We start from the raw sequence: 17,002 nt of genomic DNA on the forward strand, positions 1-17,002 counted from the left end.
ATCAAGTCATGGAGGGAGACATAGAGGTTTGCAAGATACATACGGATATAAATGTTGTAGACCCGTTGACTAAGCCTCTTCCACGAGTAAAACATGATCAGCACCAAGACTCCATGGGTGTTAGAATCATTACTTTGTAATCTAGATTATTGACTCTAGTGCAAGTGGGAGACTGAAGGAAATATGCCCTAGAGGCAATAATAAAGATGTTATTTGTATTTCCTTATATCATGATAAATGTTTATTATTCATGCTAGAATTGTATTAACCGGAAACTTAGTACATGTGTGAATACATAGATAATACATAGTGTCCCTAGTATGCCTCTACTTGACTAGCTCGTTAATCAAAGATGGTTATGTTTCCTAACCATAGACATGTGTTGTCATTTGATGAACGAGATCACATCATTAGGAGAATGATGTGATGGACAAGACCCATCTGTTAGCTTAGCATTATGATCGTTATAGTTTTATTGCTACCGCTTTCTTCATGACTTATACATGTTCATCTGACTATGAGATTATGCAACTCCCGAATACCGGAGGAACACCTTGTGTGCTATCAAACGTCACAACATAACTTGGTGATTATAAAGATGCTCTACAGGTGTCTCCGAAGGTGTTTTTTGAGTTGGCATAGATCGAGATTAGGATTTGTCACTCCGTGTATCGGAGAGGTATCTCTGGGCCCTCTCGGTAATGCTCATCACTATAAGCCTTGCAAGCAATGTGACTAATGAGTTAGTTGTGGTTTGAAGCATTACGGAACGAGTAAAGAGACTTGACACTAATGAGATTGAACTAGGTATGATGATACCGATGATCGAATCTCGGGCAAGTAACATACCGATGACAAAGGGAACAACGTATGTTGTTGTGTGGTTTGACAGATAAAGATCTTCATAGAATATGTAGGAGCCAATATGAGCATCCAGGTTCCGCTATTCGTTATTGATCGGAGATGTGTCTCGATCATGTCTACATAGTTCTCGAACCCGTAGGGTACACACGCTTAACGTTCGATGACGATTTGTATTATGAGTTGTGTGATTTGATGACCGAAGTTTGTTCAGAGTCCCGGATGAGATCACGGACATGACGAGGAGTCTCGAAATGGTCGATAGGTAAAGATTGATATATTGGCAGGTTATATTCGGACACCGGAATGGTTCCGGAGTGATTCGGGTATTTTTCGGAGTAGCGGGAGGTTACCGGAACCCTCCCCCCCAGGGAAGTAGTGGGCCTTCATGGGCCTTAGTGGAAAGGAGAGGAGGTCCGCCAGGGTGCCCCCCCCGGCAAGTCTGAGTTGGACTAGGGAGGGGGCGGCGCCCCCCCCCCCCTCTTTCCTTCTCCCTCTCCTTCTCCTTCCCTCTCTCCCCCTCTTGGAAAAGGAAGGGGAGTCCAACTAGGATTGGGAATCCTAGTTGGACTCCCCCTATGGCGCTCCCCTCCTGGCCGCCAGCCTCCTCCTCTACCTCCTTTATATACATGGCCAGGGCACACCCCAAAGCACAATAGACAATCTCTTAGCCGTGTGAGGTGCCCCCCTCCACAGTTTAACACCTCGGTCATATCGTTGTAGTGCTTAGGAGAAGCCCTGCGCCGGTAACATCATCATCACCGTCGCCATGCCGTCATGCTGACGGAACTCTCCCTCGTCCTCAACTGGATCAAGAGCATGAGGGACTTCATCGTGTTGAACGTGTGCTGAACACGGAGGTGCCATACGTTTGGTACTTGGATCGGTTGGATCGTGAAGACGTTCGACTACATCAACCGCGTTACTAAATGTTTCCACTTTTGGTCTACGAGGGTATGTGGACACACTCTCCCATCTCGTTGCTATGCATCTCCTAAGTAGATCTTGCTTGATCGTAGAAAAGTTTTTGAATTACTACGTTTCCCAACAGCTACTCATCGAGTGCCCTCCTTGATAGTATGACAATCCATCCTATAACCCGGTCTCCCAAGTACCACAATGAGACGGTAAAATAGAAAACCTATCTAGGGCAAACCTTTGCCTTGCACATAGTCCACTTGAGCTAGATGATGACGATCTTGACTCCCTCAACTTGGACCACCTTTCTTGATTGCGTTGGCTCGATGAAGACTAGTTGATTGCTCCCCCATACTCCACTATGGGTGAGTCACTCTTTGGCACATCTTCACAAGTCCATTGACACCAAAATGGACGGCAAGCTTCAATCACTTGATCTCTTCGTGATGCTCCACTTAAACTTGCACGCCGCAACCTTGATGACAATCACCAATTGATGTCATCCTCTCCACGGGTTGTATGATATCTTCCTCTTGACACAAGCCCATGGAAACATACCTGACCCCACATAGAACTCTCACGTAGACCATGGGTTAGTACACAAAGCATCATGGACAATACTTACCATACGATGGGATTACTTGATCCCTCTCGGTACATCTTCTACGCTTTGTGTGTTGATCAACTTGAATCACTCTCTATACTTACTCTTGTTTAGTCTTGAATCTTTCAACTCTCTTCATTTGGATGATGTCTTGAAGCTAAACATGAATGATCACACAATCTTCTTCTTCAAGACATGCCTATGGAAAAATCCTTCAAATATAACTCAATGCAACCATTAGTCCATAGAGAATGTCATCAATTACCAAAACCACACATGGGGGCACCACATGTTATTTCAGCAGGCCAACCGAACGCTCGGCCAGTCTCTCGGCCACGCACGCGCCACACGGCCATGAGGGCCCACATGCACACGTCCCTTTCTTATCCTCTCCTCCACCACACGCATCTTATCCTCTCCTCATACAGCTCATTTCTAAATTTCTCGCACATCTCCATCTCAGCTCGCCCCTCTCTCTATATATCTAGGCTCCACCGAGCGCTACGGCTTCTCTGGCGAGCCCATCACCGTCGGGACCCCCATCTGCTCCTCTTTTCATCCCTCTCCGATGAGAATTCTCTTTTATGTCGCATAGCTCGTCGACCCTCTCCATCCACGCCCCTCCGATGACCCACTATCCCAACAGATACTAGAGACAGAGGAGAATCACACAGGGAGAGCTGCAACCGGTGGATGGAGGAGCTACAACAGGCAGGCGACGGGTCGTGACCATGACCAGCCAAGTGCTACAACGGCGGCGACCAAATGCTGGAACCAGCCTCCAATTTTGCTACTACTAGTTTGCTACTACTGGCGTTTTGGTTTGCTACTACCAGCACCGAATTTTACATTTTTTCTACCATCATTTATTTTCTTGCTGGAACCAACACCATTTTTTGTTACCATGACTGTTTTGAGTATGCTTGAACCAGCGTAGGGCCCATCTTTTGCAATTTTTGCTACCACTAGCGTTTTGGTTTGCTGGAATGAGCTTTATTTTTTGCTACCATTGGAGGTTTTGAATTGATGGAACAAATTCCAATTTTGACAATTTGTGCTACCACCGTTTTTTTATTTGCTAGAACGAGCGTTAATTTTTGCTACCACCGTTGTTTGGATGCGAACCAGGGCGTCGTCGCCGCTGATTCTGCAGGTGGGCAAGGAGGGAGGGGTGGGCAAGGAGGGAGGGGTGGGCAGTAGCGGGGTGGGGCAAGCGTCGGCGGTGAGTTGGCGGCGACTGTCCACGGCGATGGGATGTGACGCGCATGCGCGATGCAGAGGAGGGGGGGCGGACGACATGTCTCCCTCTTTTTCTTTCTCAGATTCACGTGCGGCGCGAGAAAGACGATGACGAATGAGCCCCATCTAACGACTACGCGGGAGTCAATCAGACGGCTAGCGTATGACCTGCCCAAACTTGGGCCGGCACACCGGCACCTAGCACTTGCCTTTCGAGAAAGTACTTTGTTTCCCAATAAGCGAACGTACTATTGACCGGATCAGCTAAGGTCCCTGCGGGAGCGGGTTTTAGGCATTTTTCCTTTTTTTGGTGCATTTCTGTGTTCGATTTTCACTGGGTTTTTTCTTGCGGATTTTGGTTTTATGTGTTTCTATAGAGATTTTCCTGGTTTTCTTTTTCTTTTTATGTTTTTTTTGCTTTCAATGGTTTCCTTTTGAGTTTCGGGTTTTTGTGTTTCTTTACTGGTTTTTAGATTTTTTTTGTGTTATTATTATTAGTATTATTATTATTATTATCACTATGTTTCTAGTATATTCATACATACTATAAATTTTCATATATATTAGGAACATTTTTTATAAATGTTCAAAAAAAATTGAATACATGATGACATTTAAAAATATATGTTTTGATTTATATTTTTTTAGACACATTGTATATTTTTCGTATACACCTTCAACATTATTTCACAAATGTTTAATATTTTATAAATATATAATTAACATTTTTTCAAATTAATAATACACACTTTTTTCAAATCATTCATGGCATTAACCAGAAAAACATAACACTGCAAAAAAAATTGCACATGTAATAAAATGTTCAACATGTGTTGAAAAATACTTTAATTGTATTTTAAAATTTATGTGCATTTTTTAAATATTTTACATGTATTTGTATAAATGTTCGACATGATTTTTTTCATAATTTTGCACTTGTAAAAAATGTTCAACATATAGTTAAAAACGTCAGTACATATCTGAAAAACGAAAAAAGGAGGAGAAACTATAAAAAATAATAGGAAATATTATAGAAAATGAGATTGTGAAATGTTGGTAGAGAATGGTACAAACAGCTAGCCATACAGAGATCTAGCATTAACATTCCTGCCTTCAAGATATTATGTACTGTCAAACATAAAGTATATAATCATAAAAAAGAGTCAATTTCATGAAAAGATGCTTGGTTTTCTAGTTGGACTGTACATGTTTGGTTGAATAACCGATGATATATTATATAATTCAAGTGACACGGTAGTACACTGCACATCCTTTTTTGGAAACGACTGCAAAACTACACCATTTTTTTGTGAGGCAGCAAAACTACACCTCATATCCACCTAATTCTAGGAACCTCTGCTACATGTGTGGCACGAACATATGGCAACTCCGAACATTTTTTATAGCAAGTTTAGTGACGCGAGGATGACAACTTTCTTTTCGGATGGTAAGTTTCGGTATTTTTTAGGTTTGTTTTATCTATTCCAATGACAACTTTAGTTTTAGAAAACATTAGGCCCAGAGTGTTTCGTGTAACACGTGTGCCACTTATCATTTGAGAAATTCTAACCATTCAAGTGCAATGTACCCCGGAATCTGACGCATCTCCGGCCCACGGCAAGGGAAAATCCCAAACGGCGCTTAAGGCAACTGTTTCTTCTATACACGCAAACGGGCGCACACGACCTCCACGCAGGCCGGCCCATATTTTTTTCCTGTTTTCTAAAACGCGGAAAACCTGCCTGCATTGGCATGATTTGAATTAGGGATTTACTGGTTATATGTAGGCTGCACTAACCAAACCAGCCACCTCACCTCTGTGTTTACTTACACCTTTTTTTCTTATCTTCTTTCTTTTTTCTTCTCACGGTTTGGTTTGCTTTTTTTTCCTTTTGTCTTTTCTTTTCTTTTTTGTTGGAACGATTTCGTTCAGCCTTTTTTTAAAAAAATCCAAGTTCGTTTTTTTTTCTATAAATCAAGGCACTCCTTTTTAAGATCGGTGAAATTTTTTCAAATTAGATGATTTTTTTTCAAAATCAATGAACTTTTCTTTTATTTGATGAACTTTTTTTAAAGCCAATGGTTTTTTTTACAAATTAATGAACTTTTTTTTCATTTTTTGTGAGCATTTTCTAAATTTGTTGAACTTTTTTTAATCAATGAAATTTTTAAAAACTCATGAACATTTTTCAAAATCCTTTAACTTTCTCATATTTCTGTATTTTCCGACAATTCGTTGAGATTTTTTTCAAATTTGGGAACTATTCTCAAAGTTGATGAACTTTTTTTCAAATCAATGAACTTGTTTTCAAAGTTGATGAACTTTTTACATTTTTGTGAACATTTTTATATTTTGATGAATTGTTTTTGAAAGCAATGAACTTTTTTCTAAATTCATAAACTTTTTTAAAAAGTCAGGGGTCAATGCCAACTCAACATGTCAAGGCATCTAGTCAATGGGTTAGTCAACTACGCACTGTGGCGAGCATTTGTTTTTTGAACGGTCGCACTAAAGCACCTCCACCTGCTCGTGTTGGTGGGCCGGCCCAATTCGATGCAGCAGTGAACGCCAGAACTGTTCCATGGCCCGAGCCCGTGCCGCCGCTGCCGCCCTCCGCCGCGCTGTTCTCCGTCGACGACCGTCCCAGCGAGCCGTGGGTCCACCTGCGCTGTGCGTTTGGGGAGCAGCAGGAGTAGGAGATCTGGGTGGATGCTGTTAGAGTTGTGTCGAATATAGTGTACAAGGTAGGTTACAATTGGTCTTGTAGTTGTATTGTGTTTAGATAGGATATACAGTCCTGTCCTAGTAGGACACTTGTATACTAGGTCTCTCATATATAGTGGGGGTAGACACACGATGTAACATATGCCAACATAATAGCATAGGAACGCATGGGAAGCTGACCGCATGTGCCGGCGTCCAGGGCGACCGGGTGCGGTACTGTGACGTGTCACCGAGAGGAGCGCTCATAGTCAAGCCCCGGGGATGTAGCCATATCAGTGAACCTCGTTAACAAATCTTGGTGTCGTGCTTGTGTGATTGCTTGGTCCTCAGATGATCAACGGTATTGCCTCAGATTTATTCTAACAAGTGGTATCAGAGCAAGGTTTGAGATTGAGATGGATCGTGTTGATCTAGAGGTGAAAATATCGTGGAAGAATTAGTTGTTGGCGAGATCGGAAGAATCGGCGTGCTATTTGATTGCATGGGCGCCGAGCTAACGTACTCGGAGTCGGCAAGGTTGGACGCGGCTTGTGGCAATGCAGATGGGCAAGTGCAGTCCAGCGGGCACACGGACAGCAGCCCAAGCGGTGGAAGGACGCGTGCAGGCTGAGGACTCGATCGGTATTTGGGCATACGATACGTAGTGCAATCGGAAACAGCAAGCGGACATAGATTTGTTTTGGACCAAAAGAGGACCGAGTCCTTGTGTTGACACGGCGAGAGGCAGATCAAATCGAGCGAAGGAAATATCCATTGATACATACATCGGGAATCATTGATACATCCATCGGGAATTAGCAAGAGAGGCATTGACAAGGCAATTGCTAGTATTGGAGTTGTGCCTGGAGCGGTTACACGTGAAGACCAAGATTGGTTGGATTTTGCTATTAGTACACAGGGGTGTACCTCATCAGGTTTTGCTTGTGTACTTGTGGCATCATGTGGAAAGCTTGGATAATTTTTCACAGGGTCTGCTGTACAAAGAACTATGGCGCCAACGGGTATCAGGTTTGAGGTGGAGAAGTTCGACGAAACAGGAAAGCTTGGGTTATGGCAGACATGGGTGAAATATTTGTTGGCACAACAGGGATGCTTGAAAGCGTTGCGGGAAGTCATGTCAGCTGAGATGGAATTATCATGTGATGGATGGAAATTCGTTAAAGACGATTTGGGATCCTTGAGCGTGTTGTTGCGGTCGGACCAGTTTGGCTGGGTCGGACTAGATAGTCTGACGGATCGACGCAAGTCGGTTGGAATAGAAGATGGTGGTGGGATCGGCGACAGCGACATAGGAGCGTGATGCTGATGGTGACTGACTTCTGGGGCGTGGAAACACGTGGCGCGGGCTTGAGGGCTTGTGTGACTTCAACAAGACTATGGCGCGGGGTTGATTCAAGGTGATGTACAAACAAAGCTGGAAGTCGACGGGGCGCGAGGTTGGAGTGATCATCTACCATGAAGTCATGTTGAAGGTGGAGATGAAGTTTAGAGGACTTCACTTGGTACTGATTGAGGGGCTACGGCGTAAGTCGACAGAGAGTCGAAGCCTATTCAGCAGGAAAAAGCGAGTGACACGTAGTTTGGACTGGATCCCAATGGTTTGATGAAAGCGTGAAACTCGTCATCGGTCGGTGATGATCGGTGGTACTCTGCAGTGGGGATTGAGTGGTGTGGGTTCGTGGCCCTTGAGACTCGACAGGGACAGCGAAGGCTCGACGCGGAAATAGCGGCGAGGCATGCGGTATGCACGAGGCATGGAGACGGGTCAGGGCTCTGTGGTCATACATGTGGTGAGACAACTGCGAATTTGACTCGGGATGACTACAAGCAATGGTGAAATTCCTTCAATTTTCAGACAGACGGTCAAGAAAGGAGCAGTGATGTTGAGTTCAGGTAACTCTTATGTGTGACATCCAATATGTGAGTTGTTCATTTTCATGCAGGTCAGTTATCAGTGTGTGATGGCGTTGGACTGATACTCTGCAAGTTGGGAGTACAAACTAGAGTAACAAGGAACTTAATTTTGCTCGAGCGTTGACTGTGGTCAAGAAAAGGAGGGTCTACAAGTTGCAGGTGGAGTCACATGGAGTCCTTGGAGTAGCAGCGGTACTCATGGGATAAGCTCAAGTCCAATGTACATGGAAGTTTGACACATGGACAAATTCAAGGTGGTGGAGAATATTCGCCAAGGTGGAGTTCGTCGCAGCCTGCATTCTTGTGCTATTATGTTGGCATAGGTTACATCGTGTGTCTACCCCCACTATATATGAGAGGACTAGGATACAAGTGTCCTACTAGAACACGACTGTATATCCTATCTAAACATAATACAACTACAAGTCCAACTGTAACCTACCTTGTACACTATATTTGACACAACTCTAACAGATGCCATGATGGTTGACGACACCGTGGCGCCCACCCGCTCAGGCGTAGATGGTGGGGCGCCCAGGAGGCAGAACTTCGTTTACATCGAGGTCTCCTAGCTCGTGCAGCCTGACCTGGCGCTCAACTTCGAGTGCTCCGCTACAGTGGGCCAACGCCGGAGCACCAATACCGCTGACCCGACCTTGTTCTAGAACATTGGCGAAAGTATAGGGAGTAGAATGCTTGAGTTATTTTAAAATAATAATCATCTTCTTGCGATACTACTCTAAACTACGTCTATATATATCCCTATGTAGTGCATATTGAAATCCCTAAAAAGACTTATATGTAGGAATGGAGGGAGTAAATGTGTTTTTTTTTCAAAGAAGTTTTAAGTAAAAAAACATGCTCCCTGTTGACCATGCCTACACTAGGGGTGATGCTGTCATGCTCAAGTTTGATATATCAAAGGCCTTCGACTCAGTGCAGTGGCCGTTCATTGTGGAAGTGATGCAGCGCATGGGTTTTAGCCAGAGAGGACAGATTGGATTTGTGGACTTCTAGCAACATCTTCAACACGAATAATGATGAATGGAGTGCCATGCGAGCCTATATACAATTGTCAAAGTCTGCGGCAAGGCGATCCGGTATCTCCAATGATCTTCATCCTCACCATGGAACCTTTTGCAGAGAATGCTTGACCTCGCTGTTGAGCGAGGCATCATATCCCCACTAGCGCAGAGAGGACTTACGAAGAGGGTTTCTATGTTTGCGGATGATGTCATGATTTTCTGAAGCCGGAGGAAGGAGATCTCAACACATGTGCATCAATTCTAAGGCTCTTTGGAGAGGCATCCGGTCTCAAGGTCAACCTCCAGAAGTGTGCAGCTATACCGACTCGGTGCAACTCAGAAGTGATGGCACAAGTAGTGACCCAAATCCTTGGATGCCCCGTGGGCTCATTTCCTTGCAAGTACTTGGGACTCCTGATCACCTTACGAAAACCGATGGCCACACAACTCTCGGGCCTAGTGGATCAGCTGGCGCGGTGTCTCCCAGGTTGGAAGGCTACAAATATGCCAAACAGCGGGCGAATGGTTCTGGTTTAATCCGTACTGTGTGCGATACCTATACACGCGATGATGGCACTCGACATACCTCGGAAGACTATCGCTGCCATGAACAAAATCTGCAGAGGATTTCTTTGGTGCGCCAAAGATCAAGCGACTGGTGAGCAGTGCCGAGTGGCTTGGGAGGCCGTATGCTCGCCAAAATGGGCGGGTGGATTGGGCATCACAAATAAAGTGGCTCAACATCGCCATGCAGGCAAGATGGCCCTGGCTCAAACGTGTGGATCATACTAGGCCTTGGGCGGAGTTCGATATAGCTTGAGCCAGGGCCTTGGATCAGACTAGGCCTTGACCAAAAAGATCGATGCAACTGTTTCAGGCAGTCACCCATGCAATGGTAGGAAATGGCGAAAGCACCTTCTTCTGGGAGGATCGATGGCTGGATGGCTTAGGTTGGAGGAGTTGGCACCAGCAATCTACGGTTCAGTGACGAAGAGGATCTGTGAAAATTGCACGGTCAGCCAAGGTGTGACAAATGGAACTTGGGCGCTCGACGTCGGGCCGGAGGTTACTACACAAATGCTTCATGAATACCTACGGCTTTGGGATAGGCTTGCAATGGTGCGGCTTAACCCAGAGGTGGTAGACACGATTCGGCGGACTTGGGAAGACTCCACAAGATCAACATATAAGGCGAAATTCTGGGCAAAGGAAATAGTGCCAACAGCGGAATTCACATGGAAGTCCAAAGCACCACTACGATGTCGCTTCTTTGCTTGGCTTGCCTTGCAGAACCGATGTTGGACTTCCGACAGGTTGACAAGATGAGGGTTAGATCACCAGGAGACGTGCCCATTCTGCGACCAAGAAGAAGAAAGCATAAACCATATCCTACTCCAATGCGTCTTTGCGAGGGAAGTGTGGGCGCGCGTCTGCACCGCTTGGGTCAAACCAGAGTGGGCACAGACCTCTACATCAAACTTGGGAGCATGGTGCATGAGTAACACGGACGGAGCCGTGGGAGGCAAGGATGCTCGGGCCATGTTGATATTGGTGATGTGGGAGCTTTGGAAGCATAGGAACGGGATCGTTTCTGATGGAGATGTTCCTTCGAGTACATTTTTAATTAAGCGGATTGCCGTAGAATGTAGGGTGTGGAAGGCGGCAGGCCTATTTAGATCAGACTTCAATAGAGTCATAGCGGCCATATAGGCAGCGGCGGAGCCAGGGGGCGAGCAGGGGCCAGCCCCCCCTCCCCGATCGACAATTTATCTAGGATCTACATACTCGGCCCCCCTTAACCCAGACGAATTAAAAATCTGGTAAAAAGGCCATAGAAAAGCCCATACGGTCATGGCCTCCCTCGCTCTAGTGCACTAGCCCATGACATGTCAACCAGTAATTTCCTCGTCTCCCACGACACTCCCCTCTCGTTAGGGTTTTCTCTCCTCTCGGCGGCGTCTGCGACTCCCCTGTAGAGATCGATTCTCCCCTCCCCTCTTCTTCCGCCTGTGGCTGTCGGGGATTGGTGCCTCGTTAGCGGGCGGGGTTGAGGACTGCTAGGGAAGCTACCGCCCGCGGATCAACTGTTCTCGGGCAAGAGACAATGGAAGATACGGCCTCGGGATCGGGTCATGCTATCTCCGATCTGGAGGCGATGATGGAGGAATTGGGCCTGAAAGAGGATGATCTCCAAGACGTCGTTGTGGAAGACGATGAACTACCGGTGGAATCGACCCGGTGGATGGCGATCGCTAGGGTTCACACGGAGAAACCCTATAGCCAATACTGGTTTTTCAGGAATATGAGGGTTGCATGGGATCTGGCAAAGGAGGTAAAAATCCGGCCCTTGGAAGAAAACCTCTATACCATGCAATTTGGCTGCCTGGGTGATTGGGAACGAGTGATGGAAGAAGTCCCCTGGGCGTTCAAAGGAAAAGTTGTAGTCATTGCAGAGTATGATGGATTTACCAAGCCATCGACTATAGAGCTGAATAAGATCGAGATATGGATGCAGATCCATGATCTCCCTGATGGCTTCTTCCCAAAAATCAAGGCCTTGTCCGCTACTGTGGGAGAATTCATCTTTGCTGAAACGAAGTCTCGTGACTTTGAAGGGAACTTTGCACGGGTCAGACTGAGGATCGATGTTACAAAACCACTAAAGAATGCCGTATCGCTCATAATCAAGAAGAAAGACATAGTTCAAAGGGTGATTTTTAGGGTGAAATATGAGTGTCTCCCTGACTGGTGTGCTGTTTGTGGGTACTTGGGCCACTTGTTCAAAGAGTGCGGGGACGGAGTCCACCCTCCAAAAGCACTGGTTTTTAAGGACTTGAAAGCAACATGGTTCAAAAGCCCCGGCAACGGGCCTGGTGAAGGGCGTGGTTCTGCTGAAGGTGGAGGAACGAGAGGCGGACGTGGCAGAGGCAGATCGGGCAGAGGCCGTGGACGCGGACGCGAGGCTCCAGATTACAGCAATGCGGGCGTACCCAAAGAAACAACAACTGAGCTTGAGGACAGAGATGTGGCCATGGTTGAGGCGGACAGGAACAGGAAGCGAGGTGCTGGGGTGGATCCTTCGGCACCAGCAACTGCTGCTAGCAATGCTAATGTGCTGCTGCTCACGGGACCAACAGCTCAAGAGGTGCCACCGAGCCCATCTTCAAAACAGGAGCAGAAAAGGAACAAACCTAGCTTGGCTACCAATGAGAAGAACAACGGAAAGAACACGGCTGCAAACAAACACTCTGATGCGCGTTTGGCGGGCTCCCTAGGGGTGTCCCGCCCAGCGCAATGAGTCTTTTATGTTGGAACTGCCGCGGTGCTGGCAAACCCGCGACAGTTCGAGAGCTTCGTGATCTAACGAAGCAGTTTTCCCCCTCCGTTCTATGTATTTTGGAAACTCAAATAGAGGGATCTAGAGTCGAAAGCATGTCTGGTTCTTTAGGGTTTAATAAAAGCTTTGCTGTTAGCAGTTCTGGTAGAAAAGGTGGTTTGGGAGTTTTTTGGAATGAAGAAATAAAGTTGGAGATTGTTGGTTATTCTCAGTACCATATAGATGCTGAGATTGAAGATCTAGCAAATGTAAAAATAAGGGTTGCGTTCGTGTACGGAGAAGCACAAGTAAGCGCAAGATATAAGACTTGGGACATGCTTAGGGGAATCGTGGGCGCTAGCGATTTACCCTGGCTTGTTCTTGGAGATTTCAATGAAGTTCTGCATGCCCACGAGCACGTTGGAGTGGGAAACAGGAGCCAAGCTCAGATGGATGCCTTTAGGGACGCGCTTAATACTTGCGGTCTCATGGATATAGGCTATGCTGGTATAGGATGGACTTTTGAGAAGAAAGTAACTGGAGGCACTTATACGCGTGTTTGACTTGACCGGGGAGTGGCGAACCCGGCCTGGACCATAGCTTTTCCATTAGCCACAGTTGAACACAAAACAGCGGCCACAAGTGATCACGTACCCATTTACGTGGATCTGGTGCATGGTGCATGCAGGAGGGTCCCTCGCTCCTTTAAATATGAGCTCGCCTGGGAGCGCGATCCGGGGCTGCAGCCCGTGGTCCAGAATGCATGGGCGAATGGAGCGGGGGATTCGGTTCGCTCAATCAGCGACAAGCTCCAACGCATGTCGTCCAATTTGTCTGCATGGGATAGGACACACTTTGGTAATATCCGGCGCGAGATCCAGCGCATGAAGCGGGAGCTACAGGAGCTGCGCGAATCCCCAAACAGAGCGGGCCCTGCGCACATTGAGCTTAAAATTATAGAGAGGCTCACCGAACTATATCACAGAGAAGAAATTTTATGGCGCCAAAGAGCTCGCGTTGAATGGCTAATGCATGGAGATAAGAATACGTACTTCTTTCACTTGAGGGCAAGTCGCAGAAGAAGGAAGAACCAGGTTAAGGCCCTGCAGAGACCGAATGGCGAGCTCACTGAAAATGTTCCGGAGATGGAAAACATGACTAACACTTTCTACAGGGATTTGTATACCTCGGAGGGAGTGCATGATATGGAACAGGTTCTTGAAATAGTCCCTACCAAAGTCACCACAGCGATGAACGAGTCGCTGAATGCTCCATATAGCCAAGATGAAGTAAAGGTAGCTCTGTTTCAGATGTATCCCACTAAGGCTCCAGGTCCGGACGGCTTTCCAGCGCATTTCTTTCAGCATCATTGGGACACATGTGGGGGAGATGTCACCTCGGCAGTCCTCCGGATTGTCGAAGGAACGGAATCAGCGGAGTGCATCAATGATACTATATTGGTCCTGACCCCGAAGGTAAAAAAAACCCACGCTACTTTCCCATCCAATTAGCTTGTGCAATGTCTTGTATAAGATTGCGTCAAAGGTGATCGCTAACAGATTGAAGCTAGTCCTCCCTGAAATTATATCTGAGGAGCAGCCAGCTTTTGTCCCAGGACGTATGATAACAGACAACATCATCACAGCCTACGAGTGTCTGCATTTCATGAAGAGGAATAAGGCCAAGAAACACCAGTCTTGTGCGCTCAAACTGGATATGATGAAAGCTTACGACAGGGTGGAATGGCCGTACTTGCAGGCTATTATGCTTAAACTAGGATTCAGCTCCAGGTGGGTGGATATAGTAATGAGCCTGGTGTCCACAGTTACTTTCTCAGTGATGTTCAATGCAAAGAAACTTCAAAGCTTTAAACCTTCACGTGGTATCCGACAAGGGGATCCGATTTCTCCATACTTGTTCTTGCTTGCAGCAGAGGGCCTTTCGCGCCTGTTAAAATCCAAAAGTGAGTCATCCAACTTGAGTGGTCTCCAGGTTGCTCCTACGGCGCCGCTAGTGAGCCATCTCCTATTCGCTGATGACAGCCTGCTGTTCTTCAAGGCAAACGGTGTGGGGGCAAACGAGGTGTACCATGCTCTGGATACTTACTGTCGGGCGACGGGGCAGCGGATAAACAACGCAAAATCTTCTATTTATTTCAGCAAGGGGGTTCCTGACTCGGTAAGGCAAGAGGTAAAAGATATTCTTCAGGTTCCAAATGAGACTCTCAATGAGAAGTATTTGGGGATGCCTTCTGACATTGGATGTTCAAAGAACGGTGCCTTTAAGTATCTGAAAGACCGATTGTGGAGCAAGGTTCAGGGCTGGATTGAACGCACTATCTCCTCGGCCGGAAAGGAAGTGCTAGTCAAGTCTGTGGCCCAAGGAGTGTCGGTTTTCTCTATGTCATGCTTTAAGCTTCCAAGAGGTTTATGTGAACATCTTAATATGCTTATCAGGAAGTTCTGGTGGGGAAGCAAAGAAGGAAAACGGAAGCCTCATTGGGTGTCATGGAAAACGATGACACAACCCAAGGGCGTGGGGGGCTTAGGATTCAAAGATTTTGAGCTCTTTAACCTAGCAATGTTGGCAAAACAAGCATGGAGACTATTGCAGAACGCCGAGACTTTGAGTGCACGTATACTCAAGAGTATTTACTATCCTAACTCAGACATTCTTGGGGCTGAACTGGGTGGTCACCCTAGCCAAGTGTGGCGTGCTATCATTGATTGTAGGGACACTCTCCGGCAGGGGTTGATAAAAAGAATTGGTAACGGGGAAGCAACCAGCATATGGAATCAGAACTGGCTCCCGAGAGAAGGAATGTTCCGCCCATATGGAAGCACAACACCCAATCCACCTGTCAGAGTTTCCGAGCTAATTATAAGCGCTACGGCCTCTTGGGACAGACAGGTTATTCAAGATAATTTCATGTCAATCGATGCACAGGTCATCCTTGCGATTCCATTGTGTACACGTAATATACCTGACTTCTGGGCATGGCATTATGAAAGCACGAAGTCTTTTCGGTTAAGTCAGCTTACAAGATGCTGGTCTCAACCAAGTTAAGAAGGGAAGCCTGGCTTGAGGGTGTGGCTGGAACATCAAATGCAGTGGCAGAAGAAGGATCTTGGAAAAGATTGTGGAAGACGGAAGTCCCGGGGAAAATCCGTATGTTCCTATGGCGCCTATCAAAACACTCTTTGCCAACAAATGATGTGAGGGCACACCGTCACATGGCTGACTCCGATCAGTGTAGCTTGTGTGGAGCGCGGGACTCTTGGCGACATTCTCTGTTGGAGTGCTCATCATCAAGAAGCGTGTGGGCGCTGATGAAGGAGGACATAACACATAAAATCATAGAAAATAGGGAACCAAGCGCAAGACAATGGTTGTTTTCTCTGATGCAATTGTTATCACATGAGCACTTCATCCTCACTGCTGTCACCCTTTGGGCAATTTGGCATGCACGAAGGAAGGCCATCCATGAGTCCATCTTTCAGAGCCCACAAGCAACCCACGAATTCGTTGTCAGATTCATTGGTGAACTTGATGCACTGAAATCCAATGTTCAGGGGAGGGGAAACACCTCGGGATCGAGCCAACGTGGCCAGCGACGGCCTACAAGGCCACCAGCGGGAAGTTTTAAAATTCATGTGGATGCTGGAGTTATGACAAGGAGAGGAGGATCAGCAGCGGCAGTTTGCAGGGACGAGTGGGGACACTATATTGGCAGCTCTGCCTTGGTTCTTGAGGGGGTGGTAGATCCGGCCACCCTTGAGGCAGTGGCATGTCGGGAAGCATTGTCCTTGGCAGAAGATCTGGGGCTTGTAAGCTTTGTTGTGGCGTCAGACTGCAGCCAAGTAGTGTTAGACATTAACAGGAGATCCCATGGGGTTTATGGAGCGATCATTGAGGAGATAACCTTGAGATCATCCAATTTTCAATGTAGTCTTACCTTCGAGAGTCGTGCTGTTAACTATGAAGCACATAGATTAGCCAAGTTCTCACTAGCGAGAGGTCCGGGGCGCCATGTGTGGCTTGGAGAGCCTCATGACCAAAGTTGTATCCCACTTCATGTGGATTTTCATGACTAAAATTTGGCTTTACCCCTCAAAAAAAAAAACTAGCCCATGACATTATTACCCTAAAACAAAAGGTTAGCCCTGACGTGATTAACGCGGACTGGAGGCTACCGGCTGCACCCCCCCCCCCCTCTCTGCTGCTCGATACCTACTGATAATATAAACGAAGGTACTAGAATTGCATGATAATTTACACTAGAAGGGAATTACCCAGGAACTGAGTTATGTTCTGAGAAATTATTAATATTTTTTGATTGTATTGAAAATTGTTGAGGCAAATATAAACTAATGCAATTATAACTATGTTTTAGTTGCGCC

General features: G+C 46.4%; 1 protein-coding gene across 1 annotated transcript in view; it reads right to left on the bottom strand.

Annotated features, from left to right (window-relative positions):
• Positions 1 to 16,015: 16,015 nt before the first annotated feature.
• The window catches only part of LOC119361326 (ras-related protein Rab-2-A-like), a 3,488-nt gene continuing 2,501 nt past the window's right edge, over positions 16,016 to 17,002 (bottom strand). The window contains exon 7 of the mRNA XM_037626593.1: positions 16,016 to 16,220. Coding sequence (XP_037482490.1) covers positions 16,016 to 16,220 — 205 coding nt within the window. The remainder of the gene's footprint in view (positions 16,221 to 17,002) is intronic.

The sequence above is a fragment of the Triticum dicoccoides genome, chromosome 2B (genome assembly GCF_002162155.2).
Source record: "Triticum dicoccoides isolate Atlit2015 ecotype Zavitan chromosome 2B, WEW_v2.0, whole genome shotgun sequence".
NCBI classification, from domain to species: Eukaryota; Viridiplantae; Streptophyta; class Magnoliopsida; order Poales; family Poaceae; genus Triticum; species Triticum dicoccoides.